General features: G+C 40.4%; 1 protein-coding gene across 1 annotated transcript in view; it reads left to right on the plus strand.

Moving 5' to 3' along the window:
- Nucleotides 1–27959, plus strand: part of LOC138200430 (ephrin type-B receptor 1-like) — an 86733-nt gene that overhangs the window by 30859 nt on the left and 27915 nt on the right. Inside the window, exons 6-10 of the mRNA XM_069153091.1 lie at nt 8056–8211; nt 12561–12823; nt 15682–15757; nt 17146–17270; nt 27650–27815. Of these exons, the coding sequence (XP_069009192.1) occupies nt 8056–8211; nt 12561–12823; nt 15682–15757; nt 17146–17270; nt 27650–27815 (786 nt within the window). The remainder of the gene's footprint in view (nt 1–8055; nt 8212–12560; nt 12824–15681; nt 15758–17145; nt 17271–27649; nt 27816–27959) is intronic.

The following is a 27959-nucleotide window of genomic DNA, read 5'->3' on the forward strand; positions in this document are numbered from 1 at the left end:
ATAAGTGAGGCCACTTTGTCTCATGTTAATTAGTTTAGCATGTTCCAGCCAGATTAGGCTGCAGCAAATTAGTCCTGAACTGTCGGAGAGTGTCGGAGAGTGTCGGTGAGATAGAAGGGTACCTGGAAGGAAGGAAGGAAGGGATGAAAAGAAAGAAAGAACGAAAGAAAGAACGAAAGAAAGAAAGAAAGAAAGAAAGAAAGAAAGAAAGAAAGAAAGAAAGAAAGAAAGAAAGAAAGAAAGAAAGAAACAGGAAAGCCCTCTGGGGGGATGGACTGGGAAGAAAGTAAAAAAAAGGAACAATCCAAGGACAGAAAGGTTAAAAACTGAGAAATATAAGCGATAGAGAGCATGGAGAATGATGAATAGTTTTCTATCTGCCTCTGGTGAAATACATGAAGTACACTGACTGAAATGGGATCTTAGCCTTTGTCTCTGTTTTGCACAGAAAACCTTTTTCAGAAGGTAAACCAGTCACGATTCATGGAAGATACTGATGAAGTCTGACAGTATTACAGGAATGTGACATGTTAGTTGACATCATTTGGAATTTGGAATCATTAAGTGCTTTGTTGAGCTTTTCAATGTCGTTCTTTTTGTAATAAAAATCATGGTAGTTCGGTTGCATCATATAGCAAACATTTCTTCATAAGAAATTTTGTCAATATAAATATCTCTGTTGAGCATAAAATTCCCTAGATGGATATTTTTTATCTGCAAAATTACCAAGAATTATATCATCTGGAAACAACATCTTTTTAAATAAAGCAGAAATATGCAATCCTGTTTTTGTATTTTTTGTGGTCGTAAAGGTCTTGGTACTCTTTCCTGGGGAGGAGTCTTAATAATTAAATGTTGATGCTTTAGGTGTTACTATCGGTTTGGTCTTTAAGTAATGTTAGCTTTGATCCATTTTGACATTGTCTGATCCTCTGGAGGGGGTGGGGCTTTAAGTTACCGAAGAATCATAGACTGCATATAAAAATGGACAGAGTCCCCTGGTCTAAAAAGTGAAGCAAAGGCAAAGGTGCAGTACCACTGAGGGCCGCTAGGGGCTGGCTACAAAAGACTTCCGGCTCCATTAGGCTCCCATTCAAACACCATCAACTTCTCATGAAATACAAAGTCAATACATTTTTTTCACAATTAATTATGATGTAATTTGTGAAATTCTCTCCTTTTGATTAGTGTTCTGGTGGTTATTCTGAAAATAATTCCATAATTAATTAGATATGAGGTCTCAAAGAGAGCTATGTTAGGAGGCATGTCTGGTTTTATTGACATGCCTGTGGTACTGTCAGGTTTCCAGTATGGGAAGGCGGGCTTAGTGTCCTCAGGTTCTCGGTCACATTTCACTTCTTCTCAGCTCGACCAAATTTGGTCACTTTTGGCTCTGTAAAACCGCGATAGCAATGGCCAAAATAGTAGACTGGAGGCTTCAGATTTGCAGTTCATAAAGCAGTGGGTGACGTCACGGTGGGTTGCCACTTGCAAAGAATCACCACAACACTGACTTCTGGTGAATTCATTTATCTGTTTCTATTAACTGTTAAACGGTTGTGAGCCAATGTGAAAAAGCTTCCATGAAAGGAACACTTTTCACTCCTGTCCAACTCTCTTTTGTCCAATTTCTAATTAAAAAAAACAATAGCATGTGGTGGTTTTGGGCAATGCTACCAACCCTACTAGGCCTAACTCCAGCCACATGATTGGTTAGAACCTGCTTTGTTTCTGTGTTGGGATTGGATTATTAATACATTACCAAGCTGTGAAATTTATGGACAATATGTTTAAGTCTTAATTTTCTTGTTAAGGGAATTTATTATTGTGATATCAGCTTTAATATGGTTTAAATCGCAAAGCCTAACTAGAAAGGGTGACTGGATTTGCACAGTCAGACTCTGGGTGGTTTGTAAGCAGAATATTTGTTTTCAGTTTATCCTCATTTAAAGGCCCAACTCATTGGAGTATTGTGTTTGATAAGGTATGCAGACCAAAGAGAGACTCGGTCAGCATGACTCGATAGTTGCTGTGTTGGCATGTCAGCGTGCATCTGCTCCGTGTGCTTTATTCAAAGCTTTTGAGGTTTAACAGTGCTTTCAGAAGTTGCGGAACAGTGCATGTCCTGTCTGTCTTCTCCAGAGTTGGCATCTTTTTGGTGTGCTTTTCTGCCAATCAGCTGATAACAACTTGGCAGGAAGCTGGACTCACTATTAGAACAGATGGTCGTCTTGTGTGTGTGTGTGTGTGTGTGTGTGTGTGTGTGTGTGTGTGTGTGTGTGTGTGTGTGTGTGTGTGTGTGTGTGTGTGTGTGTGTGTCTGTGTCAGGCCACAGACATGGTGTTTATTTTGCACCAAATCAGCATATTGTGCAAACCATACGGCAAAACTGGCTCAGCATCAAAGTGGTGTGTGTGTGTGTGTGTGTGTGTGTGTGTGTGTGGTGTGGTGTGGTGTGGTGTGGTGTGGTGTGTGTGGTGTGGTGTGGTGTGGTGTGTGTGTGTGTGTGTGTGTGTGTGTGTGTAAAGTAAATATTCAAGACCCTTACTTCAAAAGCACCACTCCACAAATGTAAGCACCACCACTGAATACACACTAACGTCCCCTGCTGTGAACCCCAACAATGCTCCCAGAGTTTTTTTTAAAACCTGCGGGCTTTTAACACGCACACAGTCATGCAAGTTTTTAATAATTGATTAGAGAGCCTGTAAGCCAACTTTGGACTATTGTCATCCACATGGCCGCTGCGTGACTCCACACAGCTGGCAAAGGGCACAGAAGGAAACAGAGGAATAATCTCTGTGTGCCTTTTTAACTCTTTCTGGCTTCATTCCTCTGAAACTCTCTGTGCTGATACTTTTCACATGTATTTTTTTTCGCATTTTCTTTCTCTTTTTGTATCCCACTGTACCCAGAATGTTGCGGCCTCCGTTAACATATGTTAGAAATGATGCTTGATTGTTGCTCTCAGAAGGGTTGAATTTACTGGGACACTATTGAAACTGAAATTGCAAGAATAAAAATGATTGCTAATTTAACTGTACGATCAAACACATTCAAAGAATATCTTCTTACATTAAAGGAATTGTTCTTAGTCATACTTGATTTTTCTGCCAAGTCAATATTTTGATCTTTTCCTGCTTTATAAGTGAATTCATTCGCTTACATATGTGGTGCTACTAGTTTGAAATCATCAGACGGTTGGACAGACACACACACACACACACACACACACACACACACACACACACACACACACACACACACACACACACACACACACACAGGCAGTGCAAGAGATAACTATATGTAGGGATAAGTAATAGAGAGAGGGAGCACGACTTGTTGCCATGGTGACACGCCCCATGTGTATGAGCATGGTTGCTGAATAAATGACCTTGACAAGCCAGATGTCTATCTGCCTATTCAAGACAGAAACATGCACACGCACACACACACACACACGCACACGCACGCACGCACGCACGCACGCACGCACGCACGCACGCACACACACACACACACACACACACACACACACACACACACACACACACACACACACACACACACTGTCACTCCTGAAGAGATGCTTCTACTGCTGGATATAAAGAAATAAAAGAAAAGGAGGCTGACACAGACACTAGAGGCAGAGACTCCTAATTTAAGAGACTTCTTAACCCTTCAGAAAGTATCACGTTTCTACATTTCAAGTGGTACACACACTTGGTGACAGGTTCAAAGGAAACAGAAAGGAAAGTGTTTATTGCATCCAGTTGAATGTAAAGACCACCATAGTCTTTAACCCTATGTCTCAATAGCCTTTCACAGCTTTGTGCATTTAAACAAACGTTTGGGTCATGATTATGCATTTATTACACGGTAGCGTGTTGACAGGAAGTGGAGCAGAAGGAGCTGCAGCAAAGCCCCCTGGCCGTAGACTCATGGTCAGCGACTTAATACCTACAGGGACGCCCCGTGGTTTTTTTTTACTCTTAAAGTGTCCGTACGCTCCGACCAAAGTGTTTGTTGCATTTGAAAAACACTCATCCCACACCTCTCGGAATCTGAAAATGCCTTTGCCAAGTAATTAGCCAGGAGTGTGGAGGTGAGAAAGTAAGCAGGATCTTCACTTCTCTCCCAGGCTCCTTAACTTCTCCTGAGTACAACCGAGTGCGACACGATGAATGCCATCCAGGAAAGACTGTCCATAAGTGTGTGCCATTAATCCACATTTATATATTTGTTCATAGTCTCTGTGAAGAATAGCTTTTCTTTCCACCTTTTTGCAAGGCGGTTCAGCTATTTAACTCTTTTGCCTTCCAATACAGTCAGACATCACATAGCGTAACTTGTTCTTTTTGAGCATACTGCATCCTTAAAGGTGTGTCTCAAATCTGTCTTTGTTGTTGATGGTCGATGGTAGTGAATTCATATTTACAGTTACAGCTGGATTCAAACAATCCTACAGATTGTAAAATGTAGTGACGGTTAGGAGCGAAGCATCACCAGGACCTGAACAGTTTGCGTCCTCTGCATGTGATTCAGTCTGTCAGTTTAATTATTTTACACTAACGGCTCCTTGCCATATGTATGCGTGCAACCAAAGATTATTTCCACTCTGTTTAATTGGACCAGTGTTTTTGTGAATATTGATTTAATTGTTAAAGACATAATCACAGCCACCCTGCTTATTTTGTCCAACTAACAATTATGAAACCCTAAAAATACTCAATACACTATAAAATAACACAAACAAGTGGAAAATTGTCATATTTGAGAAGCTGGAGTAAATTAATTATTGGTATTTTTTTGCACAAAAATGAATTAAACGATTTTTAGAAAATCTAAATAGTCTAGATAATTTTCTGTACATTCATTATTCATCATTTTCTATTCATCTGCAAGTTGTTCCATCTTTAATGAGGTTTTCATACCTTACACCACATTTAATAAGGACTTCTTAAGCAACAAGTATCTATAAAATATACATATCGCTGATGTATCAGTGATGTTAGATCATTTCCAAGCAATTAAGCAGTTTTCCATGCTAATCATTGGGTGCTTGTTGTGTGTAAAATTGTTGATGTTCAATACAAACTCGATCAAAGCATGTAATGTGATATGAAGTCGGCTCCAACACTGAGATCTGAGTAGGTGCATGAAGCTCTGTGGCTCTGATACAACATTATATGCAGTAAAATAGGAGAACAAAGAAAAGCTTCCTCCATTGTAAATCATGTTAGAACAAATGCTGAACCAAGAAATACCAATACATGTATAACATTCCAGGTTCGACAAAACAATAGAACGGCACTGCAGAAATGCAATGACATTGAGAAGGAAGAATAAAAAGCAGCAGTCTCATTTTATTTCTCTTCACCTTATCTTCTCATTTCTTTCTCTCTTTGAGTATTTCTTTGTTTCCGTCTTTGTTTTTTCTTTTCTGGCACTGTTTTCTCTCCTGACCCTTTGACATTTAATAAACTGCCACTTTGAGGATCTTAACTTGCTGCCACTTTGTCCCACTTACTTCTGTTACACACTTCATGTTATCATTCGGACCTCATTTTAAAAGGCTGCTTGTGCAGTCGTCCTCCGTCTTCCACCATGAATATATGTAACATTTGCATTTCGGTCCTACATCGTCTAAAGTATCTCGGGGATGAAGTAAACATTCATTACAGAGAGGAAAGAAAAACAAAGGCACCAAAGATAAATCAAAACTGAAAAAAAGGGAACATCAAAAAAAACTAATTTGGTTTGTTTCAGCCTTTTGGCAGAGCTCTTGTTTTAGTTTTATATTCCTCATTTCACACCTCTCTGTTTCCCTGTTTTCCTTTTTGTGTTTTTTACTTGAAGTTATATTTCAGAATGTGTTTGGCCTCATGAAAAGACACTTATAAAATCGCATGTGTGAATTAAAAACAGGCATTTCTCTGGGACATAACGTGATATATTTTACTTCAGGTGTTTGACCATGTCATGATGTTACTTTTCATTTGTTTAGCCAATTTAACTTTTTCTATTTCAACTTTGAACTACCTGTACACTGTATTATATTTTCTATCCTGCTGTTTATTACTTGCAAACATATTTTAAGTAAACACAGAGTTAGTCTCATTGCTTAAAATATCTGTGAGCGAGCCCAGACATGCCGTCAGCAGCGCTGTTGCTAACGCGAGCAGTAAATCTGTTATTTTGTTCAAAGAGGCAGTAAAATGATTTCACAGCCATGCGTCTGGTCTATGACATCATGTTCAGACGAAGGTCGAGCTGTGTTGAGATTAAAAATGTATGTTAAAAATTAAAAATGCAACAGCACTTTTGCCAGACCAGCTGGAAAAAAGAAGTATGATGTGTGCGTGTTTGGCATCAAAAACCTGCTGCTGCTTCTGGATGAAACTATGGAGGGAGGGTCGGTGTGAAAGGGTACTTTTCATGGTGATAAGTGAGAACTTGTAATTACTTTTATTCGATTGTCCAGCCTTATTAACATCATGCACTTCATACTTGTGTAGGATGTCAGTAATTAAAACGTTTCTGATGATTCCAGTGGTTGAAAAAAACTATGCACAGAGTAGAGAGATGTTTCTAAAAGCTTGGAAAGTTAAATGGAAATGATTCGGTCACTACGAAGGCTCATGCTTGCATTATTACTTTCAGCAGTGAAGCTCTTACCAGTCCTGCCACATTCAAATGGCTGTTACATCTATTTTGAGGGAGGGTCTACGTACAAGACAACTGCGGGCATTTCAAGCAAAATTACTATTCGATATTCGCGGAGAACTTTTAGACCAAAGGTTCTAACGAGTAGCTGGCAAGCCCTTGTTGAGTATGTGTGCTTTAAAGTATCATTCTGTTATTGTTCACATAAAAGAAGTTTATTCAGTTGGTTTGATGGAGATCAGCTATTTGGAAAAACATTTTTACGATGTCTGAGTGCTGCGTAGCATAAGTAGATCTTTCATTTGATCAAAGTTGTTCTCAGAGGAAAAAAGTTGGAGACTAGACTATTATTTTGAAGGACTCGGGCTCAAACTTTAAAACCCTCGCCTTTGACAGCTGTCGAGAAACAATTTTTTAGCTTCATCTTTGAGTCGAGGTTCGTTGTTTGCTTTGCACGTCTAACATCAAACTTACTTCGTCTGGTGACAAGTGAGCCATTGATTGATCTGTGGATTACTTTTTATATGCTAGCTACACCTGGGAGAATTTTTACTGCACATCATTTTTTTTTTTTTTTTTTTTGAAGGTTGTCGTAGCCTTCGCATGTTTCTGCTGGTTGTGCCGTAGCATTGTGTCTTTATTATTACCAGGCTCTGGTAAACGTGTGTGGCACTATTACCGGACCCATGTTTCCGGACTCATGACCCATGATGTTTAATACAGCCTGTAAGAAACTTTGGATAGCTGTTGTTTTCACAATTCATGGACTCAGAGTGCCAAAAATATCTGATCCAAACTGATCCTCCCTTCCATTATTAGACTTGTTTTATCCCGGAAGGACTGCAGTGCAAATAATGAAACGGCACGTATGCAGGCTGAATAACAAGAATGCATTGTGTGCTCAGCACGAGTCATCCCTGGATAAATAAAAGTTGGATAAAAAAAAAAAAAAGTGGTCGTCATCCTTTTCATATATGCGTTTCATATAATAATGCAGTTAATATTAATGGACAGAAACAACTCTGACCCAGAAAAAGAAGCCAGAGGAACAATCTACACCGCGGATAAGCAGCACGACACCGATTTTGTGTGTCTATACATGAAATGTTTTTGTGTATCTTGTCAGCACAGGATAATGTGCAGCTGTCCTCAGAAAATCCCCCTCTGTGCTGTGTCAACTTTATAGTACCGATAATAAGTCTACTGGCACGTCATCCTTCTAAAACAAAGTACACCAAATGTCTCATAATCAAGACAAACAAGAGACGCAGAAACATGACTCAAGCTAAGAAAATTAGAACTTACCACTTGTGTTTCACTCATGCTCAGTAGGCAGAGTTATGTGTCGGTATTTATGTGTTTTTCCACTCTTATCTTTCTTTACAGCTTGCCCTCAGGGCACCTTTAAGTCATCCCAGGGGGCAGGATTATGTCAGCAATGCCCGCTCAACAGTCGCTCCACCATCGAGGCCGCCACCCTCTGTGGTTGTCGGAACGGCTATTATCGCGGAGACATGGACAGACCAGAGGACGTGTGCACCAGTGAGTCAGTCTCTGTCAAACACGCACACATACTCAATGCACCTTTCAGTATCTGACCCTCAAGATCACCAATACAGGCAGATTTGTTTTGGACTAAAGTTACCAATAGATAATATATTATTGCACATCAGCAGCTGATGCCACTGACAGTCCAATATTTCATAATGAAATTAAAAGCCAACATCTGCTTTGATTTATCATATCCCGCCCTAATTTTATGCGCCTCATTCAGAGTGTGGCAACATTCTCGTCCTTGTTTGGGGATTTGGGGAGCAGTAAGTAATAATGCTGCCACATTCCTCAGGCTTTCTACTGAAGTGAATATGTGTTTAGTGTGTTGAAGAGGCTATATTGCTATGCAAGGCGAGGCTCACAGTTTGAAAAACACAGCCTCTTGGTTCCACAGAGAGATGGTGGAAGTAGGTTGAGACATGAATCATTTTGGACTGTATGCAGCTCGTCTCAAACTCACAAACTGCACTGTGTGTGTAGTCACGTGTGCGTGTCTGTCTGTGTGTTTGTTTGGGCACGTCCTGGTGACCTGGATTTTTGAAGGATAAAAAAAGTTATGGTTCATTCATAGCCTGCTTTTAATTTTTCTGTTATGCATTCATGAATGAATTTGCAATATTTAACCCTCAGAAAAACATTAAAAAGGTAACCTGCATCTAAAAGCTACAATTTTCACCTATTACAAATGTTGACAGTGAAAAATGGTAATCACTGTATGAGCCTTGATTTTTAATTCCATTAATTAAGCACTGGTTGTTATTCTTATAGTCCAATATAGGATTTTAGTCGAAGATGTCCCAGTGTTGACTAAAAGATACCGATCCCAAATTTACTGCATGAATACATGGGTCTGGTCACCCACCAATGGGCATTGTTTCCAGTTGTTGCTTCCTATTGGGCGTAGACCTCAGGTTAATTTTGAAACTATTGGAGCAGCCTTTAACCAATCAGCATTGACCACCATATGGCGATTGTTGTGCGCTCAAACTCACCAAGCTGTAAACAATGGTGGCCCTCCCCCAATGTGAGCAGAGTGCAGCACCATGTTGGTAAAAGACCATTGCAGACTTGTTAAAAAAAAAAAAATGTAGGCATTTTTCTTGCTCCGCCTTCAAATTCTCAATATTTCCGACAACTGCCAACACAGTTTCCAGACTATAACCACAGCAAAGACTGAGGTTGTGAGCAATAGGCAGGTCTTTTCATCCTGCATCATCAGTGCTACGGGGAGCTACGTAGGGGAATCTAATTGCAGTGACTGATAGCATGTTTGTGAGGGGTTTTTTTTTTTATCCCCTCTGATGGGACAACATGCTCAAGAACAAGAAAATTCTAATAATGAGCTTTAATAGTCAAGACTGCAACTGAGCCTGATATGTCATAAATAGTGACAGAAAGGCAGAAACACGACAAAAATAATTGTGTCTTTTACCTTAATGTTAAAGAAGACTAGTTACTGTTTGGCAGCTATGTCTCACTCGCTTTATAATGAGGAGCTTCCACATGGAGACATGTATACTACTGAAGTCATACATAAACTCTGCCTTAATCCATTTTCACTTTGATGTTTTAAAAGGTGAATTCAGAAATGTTTGTAGACAAACATATACTTTATTTTATCAGTCACCAGATTAGCTCCAGGAAGGACAGCTTATACATAATTTGTACTGTACACATCACCTTCTTGACTGTCGCCAATCAGCACATAGATTCAAAAATACTTCAGTAGCTAAAGTCACGAACCCTCTTTGATACAAACCTTCTTTTCATTCACACCAAAATGAACATCATTAGCACTTTTAAGGTGATCACAATCCATAGTTTAGTCTAAATGTGAGTTTGAATGATAGTTTCCTCAATAACTAATACAGACAATCTGACTGTAAGGATCAGTGACATCATTTAAATCACTTCTTATCTTTTTATTGATTCTAGCACAGTTTTTTAATTTTTTTTTTTAATTTCCAACATGTCTTACTTGTTTTACAGTTGCGGTTGTTGTCTAATATCTGTGTTTTTTTCCCCCATTATATTTGCATTATTTTAAGTGCCTGCTTTTATTTGCTTTAGACTTGAAGTATTTAATTTGCTTCAAAAATAAAGTTAATTATTATTATTATTATTATTATTATTATTATTATTATTATTATTAATTATTATTATATAAATCAAATCTAATGATCAATTGTCCCAGACTTTGTTTGAACCAAGCCAAACAGGTTAGGTGATTAAAAAAGAAACAACAACACAAAATCAGTATCTGCGTTGAAATTGTATGAAAACAGATGACAAAAGGAGCCTCAAAGTAAAAAGTTTTAAAAATGATTTTGCCACAGTGGTTGAGGAACAGTTGAAGTGGTTTAACCTGTTGTGACAACAGAAGAAGCACATGAAAAGCAGCACACGCTCAAATTGATGCTGCTAGAAGAAAAATCCCAGTAGAAAGGTTTCGGGTGTCGACCCGCTCAGCCTACACAGCTCTGTGAATTACCTTGGCACTTTGAATTCAAGGACAAAAACAAATTGAGTTACAAGTTTTGTTTTTTTTCAAGCACAAAAGATGAGTGAAAACTTTGAAAACAGCAGGATGGAACTTGAATATAAGAAGGAGATGCAGTTTATTTGTAGTTGGCATGAACTCGATCAGATATAAAACCAGATCAGTGAGGTGGAAGAGTGAATGTGCAGCGTGTGAATAACCGCCTGACAGAAAATCATTCCCTCTGCGTGCCTCACGGGCTGCATAGGTACGGAGGAGGTGTGTGTACTGAATGTGTGTGGGCATTTTTGTAGTTTATTTTTTGCGTATAGGTCAGAATAATATTGTGTAAACCACTTGCAAAACGGTGACAAAAGCTTAGTGTGTGGCTGTAAACAGCAGCACAGATTGTGTCTGTGGCTCTTTTCAAATGGTATCTCTTGTCGTAGCAGTATAAACTGGAATTGGAAAATTTCAAATGTGATTATTACCTTCTTTCTCACTTTGTTTTTGCATTTGAACGTGTTCTTGCTGTGAACTCTGTGAGTGCCTGACAGTTTAAAAGCATCTGTATTTGTGCTAGTTAGATAAAAAGTAAGATGGAGTGAATATCTGTGTCAACACACTGCATGCGCCTGTGTGTGTATAATTATGAATGCACAGACTCAGCTTCTCTCTCTCTCTCTCACTCTCTCTCTCTCTCTCTCTCTCTCTCTCTCTCTTAGTAGAAATGTTTATAAGATGGAGCTACTTAGATTTTCAACCCCCTACTGATTGTTAGCACTTTGATTTTGCAGCATGGCTTTCTCCGAGTGTCTGTTTGAGAAATACACACATACACATATTCCACAGGGCCATCTCAGTCATTTCATAGGACTCTGTGATTCAGCCTATGCCAAGGTTGAACATCCACTTTATCTCCACTGCTCTTGTTTCGTGTGTGCGTCGCAGCTTCTGTGATGTGCGCGAACAGTCAAGGAGAAGCGCGCCCGCTAGGTTTAACCTTGTGAAAACTCCGGGTTGTGCACTAAAGACTCACTAACTCCCCAGAAAAAAAACGAACTCCTCCTGAGATCAAAGAGACGAGTTGAGGGGAAAGAGAGCGAACCAGCGAGACAGAAACTGTCTGACTGCAAAGAGACAAAGAGACACGGATTCTCTGGCAGGCGGTGAGCTGTTGGGTCACCTTTTGACAGTCAGAGATAGTGTTGGCTGAAGACCAAACTCCCTATATACTGGTTTGAAACTGCACTTGGCAAACTTTGCACATAACCCCTCCCCTGATATAATGTGAGCTGACGCCAACAAAGTAAAACAGTCATTTTCATACTCGCTGGTCTGCGTGAAGAATATTCAAGGTTTTTCTTTAATCTGAGATTCTTCACTTTTTGGGACCAAGAATATCAAATCTGATATTGAGGTCTCCCATCGTGCATTTACTTTAATGACAAACCTCTTGTGATGCTCGTTACTGCAAAGTTATCTTAACTGATAACTGAAATGTTTCCAAACGTGAATTGCATACATGCAGCTCTGCTTACACAACAGCCATAAAATACCAGACATCCTATGATAATAAAAAAATAAAAAAATCCATATGTAAGCCAATACCAGGCGTGGCTTTACAAAAGAAACAAATTATTGTCTCGAGTGCTCGCCACCAATACATCTTGATTGCATTCAGGTGTCAAGCTTTAAACTGACAGACTAATGTTAATTTCGGTGGTTGATGACAGCAGCACTTTGGCGTGGTCGGTTACAGGGTCATTAAAGGATCGACTGACAGCGACAGGGACACTGGAAACATGTCTTTTCAGTGTTCATTCCCTCTGAGTCTCCTTATCATTTCTCTCCCCAGGTGTCCCTTCAGCTCCTCGTAACGTGGTCTCAGTTGTCAACCAGACGTGGGTGCTGCTGGAGTGGCACCCTCCGCGTGAAACCGGGCACCGAGAAGACTTGTCGTACAACGTCTTGTGCCGCCGGTGCCACAGCAGCGAGCGGCGGGCGTGCCAGCCGTGTGATGACAGCGTGGCGTTTGTTCCGGGCAAGCGAGCGTTAAAGGACACGAGGGTTGAGATCAGCAAGCTGCGGGCCCACACGTCCTACACCTTCGAGATACAGGTGTGTCCCCGGAGAGACTCTCTGTCCGTTTCAGGCTTTGTTTTTTTCAGTGTCGTTAACAGAAAATCTTAAGTGACGATCTTTTGTGCATCACACACTCGTCACCTGTGGATTTAAAAGGTGTTTGTGAAGGGTTGCGACTCGCTCGTTTGTGGAGGACGGCAGTTTTATTCACCCTGGATTTACAATTTACAGTTGACTCCCGTGTTGACCCAGCATCACACCAAATACAGTGTTTCCTCTCAACTGACTGCTTTTGGGATGGGCGATGATTATATTCAGGACCCGGGATTATATCCAATCAGCTCTCTTCCTCCTCATGGCCACTTGGTAAAGATGTGTGAGTGTACATTCATTTTGTTTTGCGCCCAACGTTCCCAATATGGATCAAGCCAGGATTAAAGCCTCTCCTCCTGTGCTTATCGTGTGGTGCAGCAGTTACATTTTCATTGGCACTACTGCATCAGATTCAGGTTTGGTGTGTTTAAATAAACGCTGATATTTTGGCCCGGATTTTCGACTTTTGAGGTCGACGTCTCTCCGTTAATAAATTAACATAAAAAGTGATGTGAAGTGACGTTATCTTCATTTCACCTGTCCATTTCTCCTACTACCATGGTCTGAGAAACACTGAAAATTGTGTTAAAACAAAAAAAGTTCAACTACAGACTGTATTTGGGTTTATTTTGAGGTTTTCGTGGAATATTGCACAATTTTGACACCACAAGTTACTTAAAAATTCACCGCAACTTAATTTTTATTTACATTTTTTTTTTCATGGAGATACAAATTAATATGTAAAGTTGCTGTTAAAAAAAGTAGTTATCCTTATTACCTACTTTAAAAACAACCTTGGTGCTGTCAGTTCAATGTTTTAAATGCAAATAGCTGCCAGATATTCACCACAATGCTCAAGGATACTGAGGCTACTTAGATGCTTCCTGACGTGTCAGCTTTTATGCACAATCCACAGTTGTATTCCTCAAGGTCACCCTGAGGTCTGTAAAACCAGTACAATGGTAAACTTTCAATCTTCTGCCATCTGCCTCTTTTACCATCGATGTTTGAGGCCTGAATCAAGATCCTCTGCATGACAAACGTTAAGAGATCAAAGCATTTTACTTCAGTGTCCCAATGTGACCAGTGCAGCATTCACTGAATCGACTAACTGAAGATGTTTTTGTGCGTATAATCCGCTCCTAGATGCACTGATATGTGTGGCCGATTAGATGATCCATTTTCAAGCATACGTTGTGGGATGAACAGATCAATAATGATGAATGAATGAATGACTATAACACTGACCCAATAATGAACATGTTGATCGTGACATTATTGATTGTAATTTGACGTGTTTACAGAAGGCAGCCACCTTCAAAAAAAGATGAACTTCCACGAAGATATCCAGGCTTTGTCTCATTTTGCTTCATAATTCAATTATATAGCAAAGGGGATAACCGACAACTACTCTAATTATATAAAGTCTGGAAGCAGGTGTCATCTGACAACCTTAATTCATCAACAATTGTTATCAACGTATTAATGGGCTTTTATAGTCTTCGTACCAGGTATTTTGTGACTCAAACAAACCCACTAGAAAGGGGGATAACACCAAATAAAACTGGAAAACAAAACAATATAAAAGAGAAGCTTGGAGTAAGTCTTCATTAAGCACCAACCTTGGTTTGATGATTTGCCGTGACTGAACACATTGCATCAGCTGTCAAAATGATTAACTGAGCTCGTGACAAACAATATGTGGCAGCTAATTAGGTGGTCTTTAAAACACACTCACAACCTGCTAATTGTGTCTTTGTGTTGGCGAGATGAGACAGACTCTGAGATCTTGCAGTTTCAAGAAGACGGCGGAAGAATTTTGTGCTGTCTGAAATCAAAACGATCTTATAGTTTCTGATAACTGAGTGCCTGCTGAACCTCAGCAAGTGTCCAATCACGGCTCGGAAACTATAATTGGGAAAGGCAGGTCTGTCAAGCTTGGGATTTCTCTGCATGTGGTGTTTGTGGCGCTGCAGGGAAGCAGATGCTGCATACATAAAGAATTATTTTTTTTAGCCTTTCACAAGCCCAAATAATCAACATATAATTTAAAAAAAAAAAACAAGTAAGAAATTGGTTTGTGTTTTTCTAGCTACAAAAATGTTTGCATATATAACTTAAAACTTAAAACTTTTCCGCTGCACAATCGAGCATTCTTTATCACAAATATCCCCAAAAATCTGTGACATCCTGGAGGGACTGATCATTTGAATACAAACATTTAAGCATAAATCTGTCTCGCTTGTCCACATATGTGAGCTAGGCCACCATACGTGTTATTTTAGAAAGTATAGAAAGAGTCTAGAAAAAGAAGTCTTGAAAGAGTCTCTAAAGAATGTTTTAAAAGAGTCTAATCTTGTGTTTTTTTTTAACGTGTAGAAGTTAAATGAGCTAGCAGTAGTAGTACAGTGCAAAGTAGATACTATTTCCTTATTTTCATGCCGCCATTAAAAATCAAAACGTTGCCTGGAGCCATATTTTTCAGCCAATTCCAGGAGCGAGGGTTAGCTGAATCAAATAAAGCTGATGTAATGTGTAAGCAGAACTCGTCCTTTCAGGTAGAAATGAGAAACCTGCTTCGGCCTACTTCTGGCGTAAACAGATGCCTATTTTTCAAGAATTATTGAGAATTTGAAGTGATAAATCTTCCGTTGTAATTATCGTGAGCTACATGTGTGCGGTGCCGGACTGGAGAGCTTGACGGGCATAGCAACAGTAAATCCAAGAGGGGTGGTACAGTAAATAACTGTGGTGGAGTATAAATGTCGGTAACTGACCATTACACTTCATATTGTTCACAGGCAGTCAATGGAGTCTCCAACAAGAGCCCTTACCCCGCCCAGCAACTGTCAATCAACATTACAACCAATCAAGCTGGTGAGTTTGGAGGGCAGAGGCCATGTAAATGTGTGTGTGAGCATCTGTGTACGTGCGTGTAAGCATACCCTAGGGCACAGTGGATTATGTGAGGGAGGGATGGCTCGGGAGATACAGGAAATTCAGCTTCAGCCTTTTAATTCATAAAACATGTTATAAGCTTGTCATCTCTCTGCCCCCCCCACCCCTCTTTCTCTCTGTCTTCCCTGCACATCCACAGCTTTCATCCTGTTTTCCTCTTTTCTTCTGCTCCTCTCTGTTCTCTTTTTCTGGGTTTTATCCCCTCTCCCCGCATTCCTCTCCCTCAAGTCTCCCACAGTATAATTCTTAGAGACCATAAAGCAACTGAGTTATTACTCCTTCAATACTTTATGGAGACAGACACAAGTGATATTTCCACCGCTACCCAAATTTAGATTTAAAAGCCGCTTTGCTCTGATGGAAAACACATCATTTACCTCATCTACAGCCACCCGGGCTCATTCCTAATCGAAACATGATCCATTGTCACCCTGTCGCTTTCTGAGAGCATTTGTTACCGCTCCCGGATGCAAACCTCTCTTATCCCTGAAATCTTTTAGGACTCAACAAAAACTGATTTATTTTCAGGTTGACTGCACTTGGGGGGATTCTTAAATTATGCAATCGGTTTTCAGCGTATTTCATTGCACCTTACGGTATGAAACCCACTCCACGTACAGAGAACTGTGTAAAATGTCAATAGTGGCAATATTAAAAAAAGACTGTGAGGTTTTCACCTGACAGAAAAATGATTTGGCTCTAGAGGTATCATAGCATTTACGGAGCATTATTACGGTACCATGATGTCCTGATCACTCAGCTGTATAAAATGCACACTGTCTATTTAGGATGTGATAGTTTCAAACAGGATCCACATAAATCCAAGGAGACAAACTCAAGTATATTTTCAGTTTTTCCCCCCCTTTAAAACACCTGTTTTAATTAAATTTAAAACAGTGGAAAACATCTCATCATGATAATGTCGCATCAGTCTTCCCATCTCCACTTTGAGATACCAAAGTAGTATCAAAGTACGCATGGGATGAAAACCGTCTCATTAAACAATCCCAGAAGCAAAAACCATGAAATACTTTACAGCCAGCAGCTTCTGGTTCCAAAAATTATGGGTAAAAAAATGCATTGCAGACATAACTCTCGTTTCCCCATCAGTGACAAGTGCAGTAATTTGTTTTCATGAGCCTGGAAGAGGAAACATTTTTCTCCTTTGCACGCAAATAATCTTTGGCAATATGTCATCACATTACACACTATATTTCCATATTTATGGTGTTTAAGCGTGCTAGTGAATCCTTTAACACCCTAATTGATTGTGTGTTTTTGGGTGTTATGTGTGTGTTTTTGAACAGCTCCCTCAGTAGTACCCATAATGCACCAAGTGAGCTCAACGAGCCGCAGTTTCTCGCTGTCATGGCCACCGCCTGAACAGCCCAACGGAATTATCCTCGACTACGAGATGCGGTACTATGACAAGGTAAAGTGGGATGATGAATGTCTGCGAGTGCTTGTGTGTGTGTGCGGTTGTGTGCTTTTTGGTGTAATGGTCACAGCCGATAAAACAAGCAAATCAATATAAACTGCATCAAAGTCATCTATTATCAGGACTGTTACTTAAGACCAGCAACAGTCTCACTTCTTTACAAACACTTCAGCTCATAAATACTTGAATACAAGTGAAAAAACGGTCTCCATTATGGCAGGTAGGTTTATTTTCTCGGTGATAGTATGTCATGTTTTTACAGCTTTGATGCGGTTCTTCACTAGAGGCTTCTTGTGATACATATTCCAAAGTCGATGGCAAGAAATGTCACAGTGTTTGTGGACTGCAGCCACTAATATTGCTCCATTGTTACTTCCGCCAAGGAGGGTATTTTTTTGGGTGCGGTTTACTTGTTTGTCTGCAGGATTATGGAAATTTGGTGGAAGGATGTAACACGGGTCAGGGAAGAACCCATTCAATTTTGGAGTGGGTCTGAATCACGAGGCAGATTAATAAAGTATTGTTCACTTTCAGTAACTTTACAAGATAGGGTAACAGGGTTTTCTCTCAGTTTCTGGAGGGCTTAGGTGCTGTGGTAGCAGTGGAATTGCTGGGCACCTTTTTGACAAAAAACAATGCATTAATAATACCCGAACCAAACATTTTTTTAAACATAGAAAAAAAAAAAAAAAAAAGCTTGGGTGTTACGACGGTAGGAAAAACACTGGGCTCATACATTTTAAAATCCAGTAAATGGATCTAAAGTTCAATAGTGAAAAAACATAGGCCATACTGGAAATACATCAACTCCATATCACAATCAACATTCACGGGTTCTAGTGATCCTCTGGGACACACATGCTCAAAGTAAAAACAGCAGAGCAGTCGTTACATGGCACTCGGGGAGTCGCTTAGCCGGGGATAATCGGAACCGGTACAATTGTAACAATAAATAAACATATTCTGAGTGTGGTTCCAGATTTGAATATAATAGAAGAGTGGATGATTAGCCTTGGCAGAGGTCTGCACTCTACGAGTGCCCTTCTAGTTTGCTGAGTGACATTGTTCTCTAGAGTCACTTCCTCCACTTGCTGTGATGATGTAGGGGTTCATGTTTCTGTCTACATCATCTTCATCAGATGTATGAACAATAAGTCATTTATCGGCATATGCTGAGTAAATAGACTGATCAGAGGTAGACAAAAGCAGTGCTGGTATGTGGATATCTGACCTTTAGACAGAGTCTCTTTCCCCCGGCTTCTGGTCTGTATGCTTAGCTCATGTGCGTGTAATTCTAAATAGTTGTCCCTCCCTTGTAAAAGAGATCCTTTAATCTCAATGGGACAAACCTGGTTAAATGAACCAGGTTTGACCATGAAGGCTAAATAATAAAAAATAAAAAAATAAATAAAACGATGACAGGACAACGTCCACTGTTACACCGATGTCCCAAACAAACATAGAATAGTGACAGAAACAAAGACTGATGTTTTTAATGTGTCCATTCTTCACAATAATATTCAAAATGATACCTCAATATTTGTTTTTATTCATTATTCCCTGTCACTTTATATGACTATTCCTGATTGATAAGTGGCTGATAGACATGACATTATATTTAATTAAAAACAGCTGGAGGCAGGAACCTGTCAGCATATTTCTTAGATTTATAAATCCTGTGATTGATGTATTTTCTCTCCCACTTGTGGTTAATGTCTGTTAATGTATCATCTTTCTTTTGTAAAATATTATTTCCTAATAAGTGAGGATTGATCTTGCACTACAATGGATATTTCATGGGGCCTGTAGTCTAACTGACAGGGTTCCTACAGTGATGAAGAGCCTCGCTTTATTCCAGCACACAAAAATGGTTGATAGTATTTGTGCAGCAATAATGAGATTCCATTCATTAACAAATGATGACTCTGAGCTCTTGCCTTACTATAAGACTCCATCACTTTAGCTCAATAGTAAAAGAAAGGTTAATTGCCTTTTTTAAATTATTGAATCTGAAGCTGTCAAGGTTTCTTCCATGAAATAAGTCATTGTGCTGTCATAGTTTTCATGTGTGCAACATGCAGTATGAAATCAAATTAAGATCTGTCAGATTCAATGAAGCAAACGGTTACGTGGTCACATGAAAGACTAAGATCTCATGCAGAACTTGTGGTTTTCATGCAAAAAGTCAAAGGGCTAAAAAAAACCCCGCATCTTTCATACCTCCAGAAAAAGATGAAGACTGCAAGGAAAACGAGGAATAAAAACTCTAAAAGCAATATGCCGACCACTCTTCACTTCAATCCCTAGTGGAAAAAGCAACCTGTGAAAAATCCAGCCTGTTGTCTTCCCAGAGTGCCAAATACTACCCTTTTATCAAAGCTGTTGCCGTCACAGTCACGCACAAGGTGCCATTTGGCATCTTTACCATGCTCACCTAGATTGAAGAAGGAGGTCATGTGACACAGTAGAAAGAAAAAAAATCTGCATAGGAATGAGATAGAGGGTGGTTGGATGGAACAAACACAAGGCCTTTCACAGAAATCTGTGTTCAAGTCTCAAGTGAGAAACCTATTACTTAAGTTACTTAGGCAGTGTAATGTTTTTAACTCAGGGAACGTAATAAGAGACATATGGAACATCATTTTATAGCTTTTTAGGAGAACATAGTAGCACTTTCAGCCCCATTTTTTTCAGCTCTAATGCAGTTTTTCTACCGGTTCTTGATATTTGCACATATTCCAAAGTCCATGGGGAGGAAAGGCATAGTGTTTGTGGACTGCAGCCACTAATATTGCTCTTCTGTTTGCTGAGTGAGATTGTCTCCTGGATTAATTTTTTCAGTTTACTGTGTTGATGTGGGCTCCATGTCTCCCTGTGGACCTCTGTGTGTGCCAGAAGTCAGCACAGACCACTGGTATATGGTTAACTTTTATCTATCTCCTCCCAGAGAGGAAGGCTAAACCACAGAAAGTCGAACATCTCTGCAGGAAAACATCCATCCGTCCAGAGCTGAATGTTCAGGACTTCTTTATCAGACATTGACATTGAAGGGAAACAATAGAAAGAAAAAAAAAGATTCCTTGTATCTTCTTTTAACCCCTTTGCCAATCACTAGCAGAAGTACTTATGGACAGGAGAAGTGCCATTCTGTCTTTTAACTAAACTCTATGGAAGGCTGCTTCATCCTTCTCACTCTCGACCACAGAGTTAAGGATATCATGTTCTGTGTCTACCCTCGGTCTGGATCAAGGCGTGCTCTATCCCGCCTCCGCCCACCTATTGCTCATAGCTTCGGTCGTCGCTGTGATAATAGTCTGGAAACAAAGATCGCATGGAGGTTCACTCAGCCACTCTGAAGTGCGGACCAATCGGCAACCGGTGAGGGCGGCCAAATGCCCGGACAAGCGGTAGTGGTAGACAAAGCGATACGAACAGTTGTAGCAATGCGAACACATATCCAGACGTAGAAGACAGAGTCTTCAAAGTCTGCAACAGTTATTTACCGCGTGGCCAGACCGATGTATTAATGCAGTGAATTTGGGTTTGGTGATCCCAGGCGAGGCGTGCTGACCCCTGGCAAAATAAACTTTCACATTCTTTTAATGTAACAATAACTATTTTTTAGCTTTGTGATCGTATTCCCATTCTGTGGAATCACTTCATTTCCCCATATTCAACGATTATTCTGACCAACTAAAGCTCCTAATGTCTGAAGCAGTTCTTTCTACAGAAACATTACTGACCTTTCTGAAAATGCAGATTCACTTGTTTTCAGTGTTTTTCCCGACAGATTACAGTGTGAATGTGTTGATAAAGACGTCACTCCTGCTTTTGTTATGTACAGCAGTGGGCCTGTCGCACATATTACATGATCGCCTGAGCTGACCACAGTCATTTTACATCATGGTTAGAAATGCCGCTACCTTATTGCGCCCCCTTATTCTGCGATGGTTTAATGGCATATGAGCAGAGAATTCGCACCACCAACTGTTTTTGTCGAGATGCTAATAATAAACCGACTGTATTTCGATGAGCCTATATTTACCTTACCAACATAGATTTAGTTATAAAGCTAAACACCACAGCCAATAAATGGCTCTTCAGGTGTGTATTATTAAACTATAGTTAGGCTTATACCATAATAGTGCCATAAAATGAACAGAAAAAAACAATTAGAGGGTTAATTGCACTTATTTGTATGGCAGTTAATCATAATTTTATGATTGTTATAGCCATATTCAGCACTGGAGGATCCTTCTACCTCCGCGCCTGAGTAAGAGGAGTAAAGCTTATCCCTTAGTGGGTGCTGTGCAAAGATCCAACCTCTTTGCTCTGTGAGGTTGTCTTCATGAAGCAATCAATCCCTCAGCTGCCCTGTAGTGGACAAAGTCCTAATCTGTATGAACCAGGAGACTATGGAACAAAAGGCTTCAGATGGCAATGATCAAACTAGCCTGGATGGAGAGTGTCAAACTGCCACCCCCCATGAGAGGCTCTGATTCAGGGGTGAAACCTGCAGGACCTGATTGCTTTCCCATCGAAGGTTGCTGCTTTAGGAAATAAAAAGAGCAAGGAAAGTCATGAGTGCATATCTTGTCTTCTTTGTAATTTAGTCAATGGGAAGCGATTCATTTTGAGACTGAAAGTTAAATTACAAGCATATCTATCACCCAAAGGTAAATAAAAGAACATCTCCATCTTTTTTGAAGCTGAGCCAACAGCTGCAAAAACGGATAGACTTTCGCTGCAGACAGATTAAAAATAATGAGCAAAGAACCTACGAGGGATTGTGTAAACTACACCAAAAAGAAAATCACGCCTCCACATCCACAGCCCACGTTTCATTCCCCGCCATCCTTCTCTCCTATTTACAAACCTAAAGAAAATTGTTTTTGGCATTTTTGGGGGAAACCGCTGTTGGTCCCTGCACTCATTTTTCCTTCTTAATGCATTCTGTCAGTGAGTTGGTGCTTCCATAACTCACAGAAAACTCTCAACAGCAAACAGAACTAGAAACTTTAAATGCTCAAGACTCTTGTCAACTGTTTTTCTTATCTATTCTCTTTGATGAAAACTCTCTGGCACAGTCCTAAAGTCTGTGGCTCCAGAGGACTCACTCAAAGATTCCAATTTTACAGCACAACATAGTGTATGGCTGTGATTCTACTTTGCTGCAAAAGGAGAGGGGAGAATGTGTGGCATTTCTACTGTTCAGGTTTCTATTATTGCTTTTAAAGTTCAAATACAGCACATTCATCATGACATAATTAGCAATGAGTAATTAGAACTACCAAGTTGGCTTTCCAACATGTATGTTAATGCTTTTGATTAATCGCATTCAACTTTTAATGAAATTAAGTAATTTATGTAGGCTAGTAAATGCATTAAGTATGCACCTTGGAATAACCTTGGTGTACTTTTAATGAGATTAGTCTTGTGACCTCGCTGATTTGTATGCAAAAATATATTCAAACCGGACTCTTTCATGTCTTACTTTCACATTGAAATGCTGCTACTTTTTTTGTTATTTTTCTACGCAAGCAGATCCAAAATCTAATGTCCATAATGGAAGATAAGTGTATGAAATGTAAGTCATTTGATGAGTCCATTTATGTCATTGTCAAAATAAGTTACCTGAAAGCATTCCATCATTTGTTCAAACAAGAAACATTTGCAGATACTCTTGTGCAGAATTCACTGGAGTTCAAACATGAACTGTTGATTGTCCTCAGAGGAGAAACAGAATGATTGTTGCGTGCTGAAGTGCCAAACTTTTCCTACCATTTTGGAGCCATGCAAATTGCAAGTGTCCTCTTGGATGCGAAGGCAGAAGTTGTGCGTCATTGTTTACCACCAGGAAGGTTGGCTGTGCTACCAGACTTTGGAAACCACAGTCCTACTGACAGTAACCACTGGTTTCTGTAAACCAATACTTCTACCTGTCTCTCAAGTATGTAGGTGGCAGATCAGAAAATGCTCATATGACATGTTTTTGTGGGTAATTTGTTTTGTTGTGGCATGAGGGTTTGCTGGTATTATGACACAAGGTGCCATTAAAATGTTTGGAGACTGTTCCTGTTGCACACGAACGGAGTAATGTGTAACAGTAATGTGCACGGAGCAGGGGGAAGCTCTGCAATTGTGTTACATTTGCGTTGCTTTATCGACACCAGCACCTGCGTTATATGCCTGTTTTTACCACTGGTATGTGCACATTTGCAATGTCACCCTGGACCTGAAACATCAAACCTTGTGTCAAACTTGGTAAATCACCAACGGAGACCCTTGCGCGTTTCAATAACGTCCCCCAGGGTCAGACTGTCAACACAGAGTTCAACTGTGACGTTCTGAGGCATCTGAAGGAAAACATTCGTTCCAAACGATCTGAGCTGTGGTATGATGGCACTTGGATTCTCCAACATGACAATGGGCTTTGAAAATAAACAAGTTTCTCACTCACGCCAACATAAATGTTGTTCCCTACGGCCGTACTTGCTGCATTTGGTTCCTGGTTCCTTGCTGTTCCCTAAGATTATGTTCAAGCCGAAGAGTTGCCATTTTGACAAAGTGCAAGAGATTGAGTGTGAATCGCAAATAGTGTACGAATCGCTTACAGAAATGGACTTCAAGCATTCCAAGCTGGGAGCACCCATTCAAAAACCCATTCACAGCATTATTTTTGAAATCATCCTCACTTTATTTTTCGGGCCTAAAATGTTTACATTTTACAATACACCACATAAAAAGCATAGCAACCCTCACTCCGAGTCCAGCACCCTCATCACTTGTACCTGCCACGGTTTTTGTAACAGCGAAGTTCCTGGAAAATATGGAGAACGGCAGACAACGAAAGAGAAAGTACAGATTCTGCCTCTCGGATAGCAATTAGAGTGAGTCGAGGACAGAGTGAGAAGCGGTGCACTCGCTGAGAGATGTACTGCAGCTGCAGTCTGACAGATAAAACCCTTAGTCAAAATCATGGCAGCGACTTTTCCGTAAGTTAACCTTATTTGCTTCTTTTCCTTTAATAATATTTAACATGGGGGCCAATTAAGATATTGTATTTCCCAATGTGAGCAGTCGACCACATAACGACTAATTTTAGCTCATAGCTTTGAGTGAAGATGTCCTGAGGGAGCAGTTTGATAAGCCTGCAGAGAGAGGACAGGTTTTTCTTACCACAGAGCAGCGCTGTACCTCGTTTTCTGGCAGTTTTGTAATTTCTCCTCCTTCCTTCCCTCCATCTCCTCCTCCATCCTTCATCCTTCCCCTCTCCTCCTCCTCTCTCGCTCCCACTCTATAGATAATGAGGTTTTAATGTAGTAAATTTGATATGGCGCAGGAAGGCAGGATTTTCCCCCATTACTTATCTCTGGCTAGCAGGCCTTCCCACATGGGCTGGCCCCTTAACCTCTTCACCGTGAGCATAAAGCCACTCCCCCCCCCACACACACCTCCAAAACTAAACCCCACCCCCCGACACAATACCCCCATTTCTGTGTCCAATTCCAAATATAACTCCCAGCTTTTAACACTGCATATAATTGACCATGTGTCATGTCCTAATTATCAGAGTAGGATTAGTGGATCTATCTTTGGTCACTGTACAGTATATCAAACCCGAATACATTAAGAGAAAGTAGGGCTCAGCAATGTTAAATAAGCATATCTAGGTGATGTAAGTCGACAAGAATGGGAATAAGAAATCTTTCAACACAGCAGAAACAATGAAAAGGGTTTATATTGACGAGGTTGACGATGAGATGGGTATTGGTTGTGAAAAATGACGGTAATAAAAATGGAATCATCTTCAACCCTTTCTCATTCATGTCCTCTTCTGATAACCCTCCCTCTTTTTTTCCACTTAAATTCTTCCCACTCTTTTTCCCTCCCGAACTGACCGCCTCATCACCGCCATCATCTCCTCTTCCCCTCGCCTTCGCTCTGCTGTCGACCCCCTCCACCTCCTCCGCCCTTCATCCTCGCAGCATGATACCCCCCACCCCCGCTCACCCCACCCCCACCCCACCCTTTCATGCCATCACCAACAACCATATCTCTCGTTCTCTCCGGACCGTTTCGATTTAGCCACGGTAAAAACCTTTTTTTTATCTGAAAGAAACTGGCGGAAAAGAGGAAGCCTAGAAGGAGAGCGTTGATAGACGAAGGTAAAAGGTGGTAGCCTCGGGTTTATGAGATAGGCCTGATACCTAATTCACCTCAGGAGGGAGAATAGAAGGAGAGAAAACCGAACGCTCGCTTGTCTCTGTCGGTAATAGCTAATTAACTGCATTATCAGTGTGTTATATTTGCAGGGAATGAAGAAAATGAAAGGGGTCAAAGAGGGAGGAGAAAAATGAGAAGGCTGCTGCTGGACAAAATGAGGAATATAGATGAGAGGAGGTTTAGGAGAGGGGACCAAGAGGGAGCTTTAAGGTGGAAAGAAATGTGGGGTTAAAATAGGAGGTTCAAAAATAAGAAGAAAGTGGAACAAAGAAATGGAACAAAAGTTATTTTAAGAAGATATTCGATACAAGTGGAGCTGTTAAAGGGTCAGTTCAACCAAATGATGGAGATAGATACATTAAATTACTCCAGCCTTGTAATTGGTTTCATGTGGGGAAGTTTGGAAATAAACCATTTGGGCCTTTTCTATGTTGCCACAACAATAAAATGAGGACAAACACTGAAATCTATAATTTGTATATTACAACATGTCCTTCCAGAAGCCGCATGACGCAGGATCTGTACACAGCTTACTGTTATATGTTTTCATAGGGAAGACTTCCTCGGTAGAAAGTAGTACCAATGAAGACTGTTTCCAGCAAGGTCTGTGGATTCATCACAGTAGAAGCAACAGTATTTCTGTCCATTTGCTGTTTTTTAAGTGTAATTTCTTAAAGCGTTGTACTGGGATTGCCACAGAAATTACAAATCAAAAAATCTCCACGGTTAAATACCAGCTAAATATCTGAAACTCAGTGACTTCCTAACATCTTACTGTGGCAGAAAATACTAAAATGTGAATAATTGTGTAAATTATCTGATGTATAGCTCATTAAGTTCATTGCAACCTTTGACATTGAAGACTATAGTGTGGAGTGGTGAAGAGTGTAGTGTCTTGGTGTCTGCGATAACTGGAGTTATTTTTTAGAAAAGACAACTGCCACCATGTCCTCATTGCAGTTTATTTTAATTGGCTGGTGGGGGAAAGAATAGTGAAGCACACACACTACACTGCTTCTGATGGTGTGGAATCGGTTTCCTCGGCTCATAGTAAAAACATTTATTTAACAATCACCACATCGAGTAGTGAAAATTCTTCCGCCGTATTTTGAAAGCCATCAGCCCTCAAATTAAGCCTCATGATCCAAATTTCAAGACATGAATACCGCAGCAACAATAGCGGCTGCAGCAATAGTCCCTTACTTTGAAATATGAGTGCATTTCTTATCTTTTCTGTCGTCTACTGGGGCACACTTGGAGGATCCCTCTGTGCTGCACTCTCTTTTCGCTCAGAGTAAAACGAACAAAATGCTTTCAAGCTTTTAGTCTTTTAAATTCAAAAGGGGGATGTTAAAGTTCTTCTCTTGGCATTAATAAAGCCCCTACAAAACCCCTCTCTGTTCACCAAAATTACATTTTTAGAAGTTTTTTCAAAGAAAAAAAAAAATCCTCTAATGCCTTAAAGGGGATTAGATGTATCGCGACACTTTTGCCTTCATTCAGTACGCAAATATCCAAATAGTCCCCGCCTCTATCTCCACCCACACCTGTGCTGCCGATATGGTTACAGATTCAACTCACCCATGAGTAGTCCAGGTTGCGCTCAGAGGTTTAAATTACAAAAACAAGCTGCTTTGTATTCTGGTGTTTCATCTTTAAGGGTCAATTCACCCAAATAACAAAGTCCAAGCTACTCACGTTTTGCAGTGTGGATAGTTGGAGACTGGTGTGATGTGGCAAACTATTGTTCTCCTCTTTGTCTTTGTTTTTAGCAAATTTTTCCTGCTTTTGATTTCCACATTTTTTGGGGGGATCTTCAAACATCATTCCCATTTATTAAGGTTTTATTTGTGTTGCCTGATTCTGTGCTGTGTTGACTGAAACTTGGGATGCTGCAGTCCTGGTCAGGCCTCCCTTGAAGAAGAGGTTGCTAACTTCGGTGGGACTTAGCTTACATTTAGATAAATGAATAACGTGAATAAAAGGCCCGAGACTGATCCAAACTTGTTTCAGTTAGTTAGTCCTGCCAGGGCCTCTATGGCGTAACAGTTTGAAAATGCTGAATTTAGTCCTTGCCTGAAGAAGTATTAATGTAGTCTGTCTCGGGTGATACTGAATTATATTTGTTTTCTGTACCTCCTCCTCAGTCCTCCTCCTCAGTGCTCAACAGTTCAGTGGTCCAGAGCGAGACACCTAATGTGGTTCTGGAGGGTCTGAGGCCCGGGACCGGCTACGTGGTCCAGGTGAGGGCCCGCACTGTGGCCGGCTACGGAGCGTACAGCAAGGAGATGCTCTTCCAAACCCTCACCGATGGTAAGTGGGTGGGCGGTTGGCTGGAGTGTGTGTGTGTGTGTGTGTGTGTGTGTGTGTGTGTGTGTGTGTGTGTGTGTGTGTGTGTGTGTGTGTGTGTGTGTGTGTGTGTGTGTGTGGGGTGGGGTTATGGTGGAGAAGGATGAG

The sequence above is a fragment of the Embiotoca jacksoni genome, unplaced genomic scaffold (assembly GCF_022577435.1).
Source record: "Embiotoca jacksoni isolate LCO1_2020_lvr unplaced genomic scaffold, fEmbJac1.0.p SCAF_19, whole genome shotgun sequence".
NCBI lineage: Eukaryota > Metazoa > Chordata > Actinopteri > Embiotocidae > Embiotoca > Embiotoca jacksoni.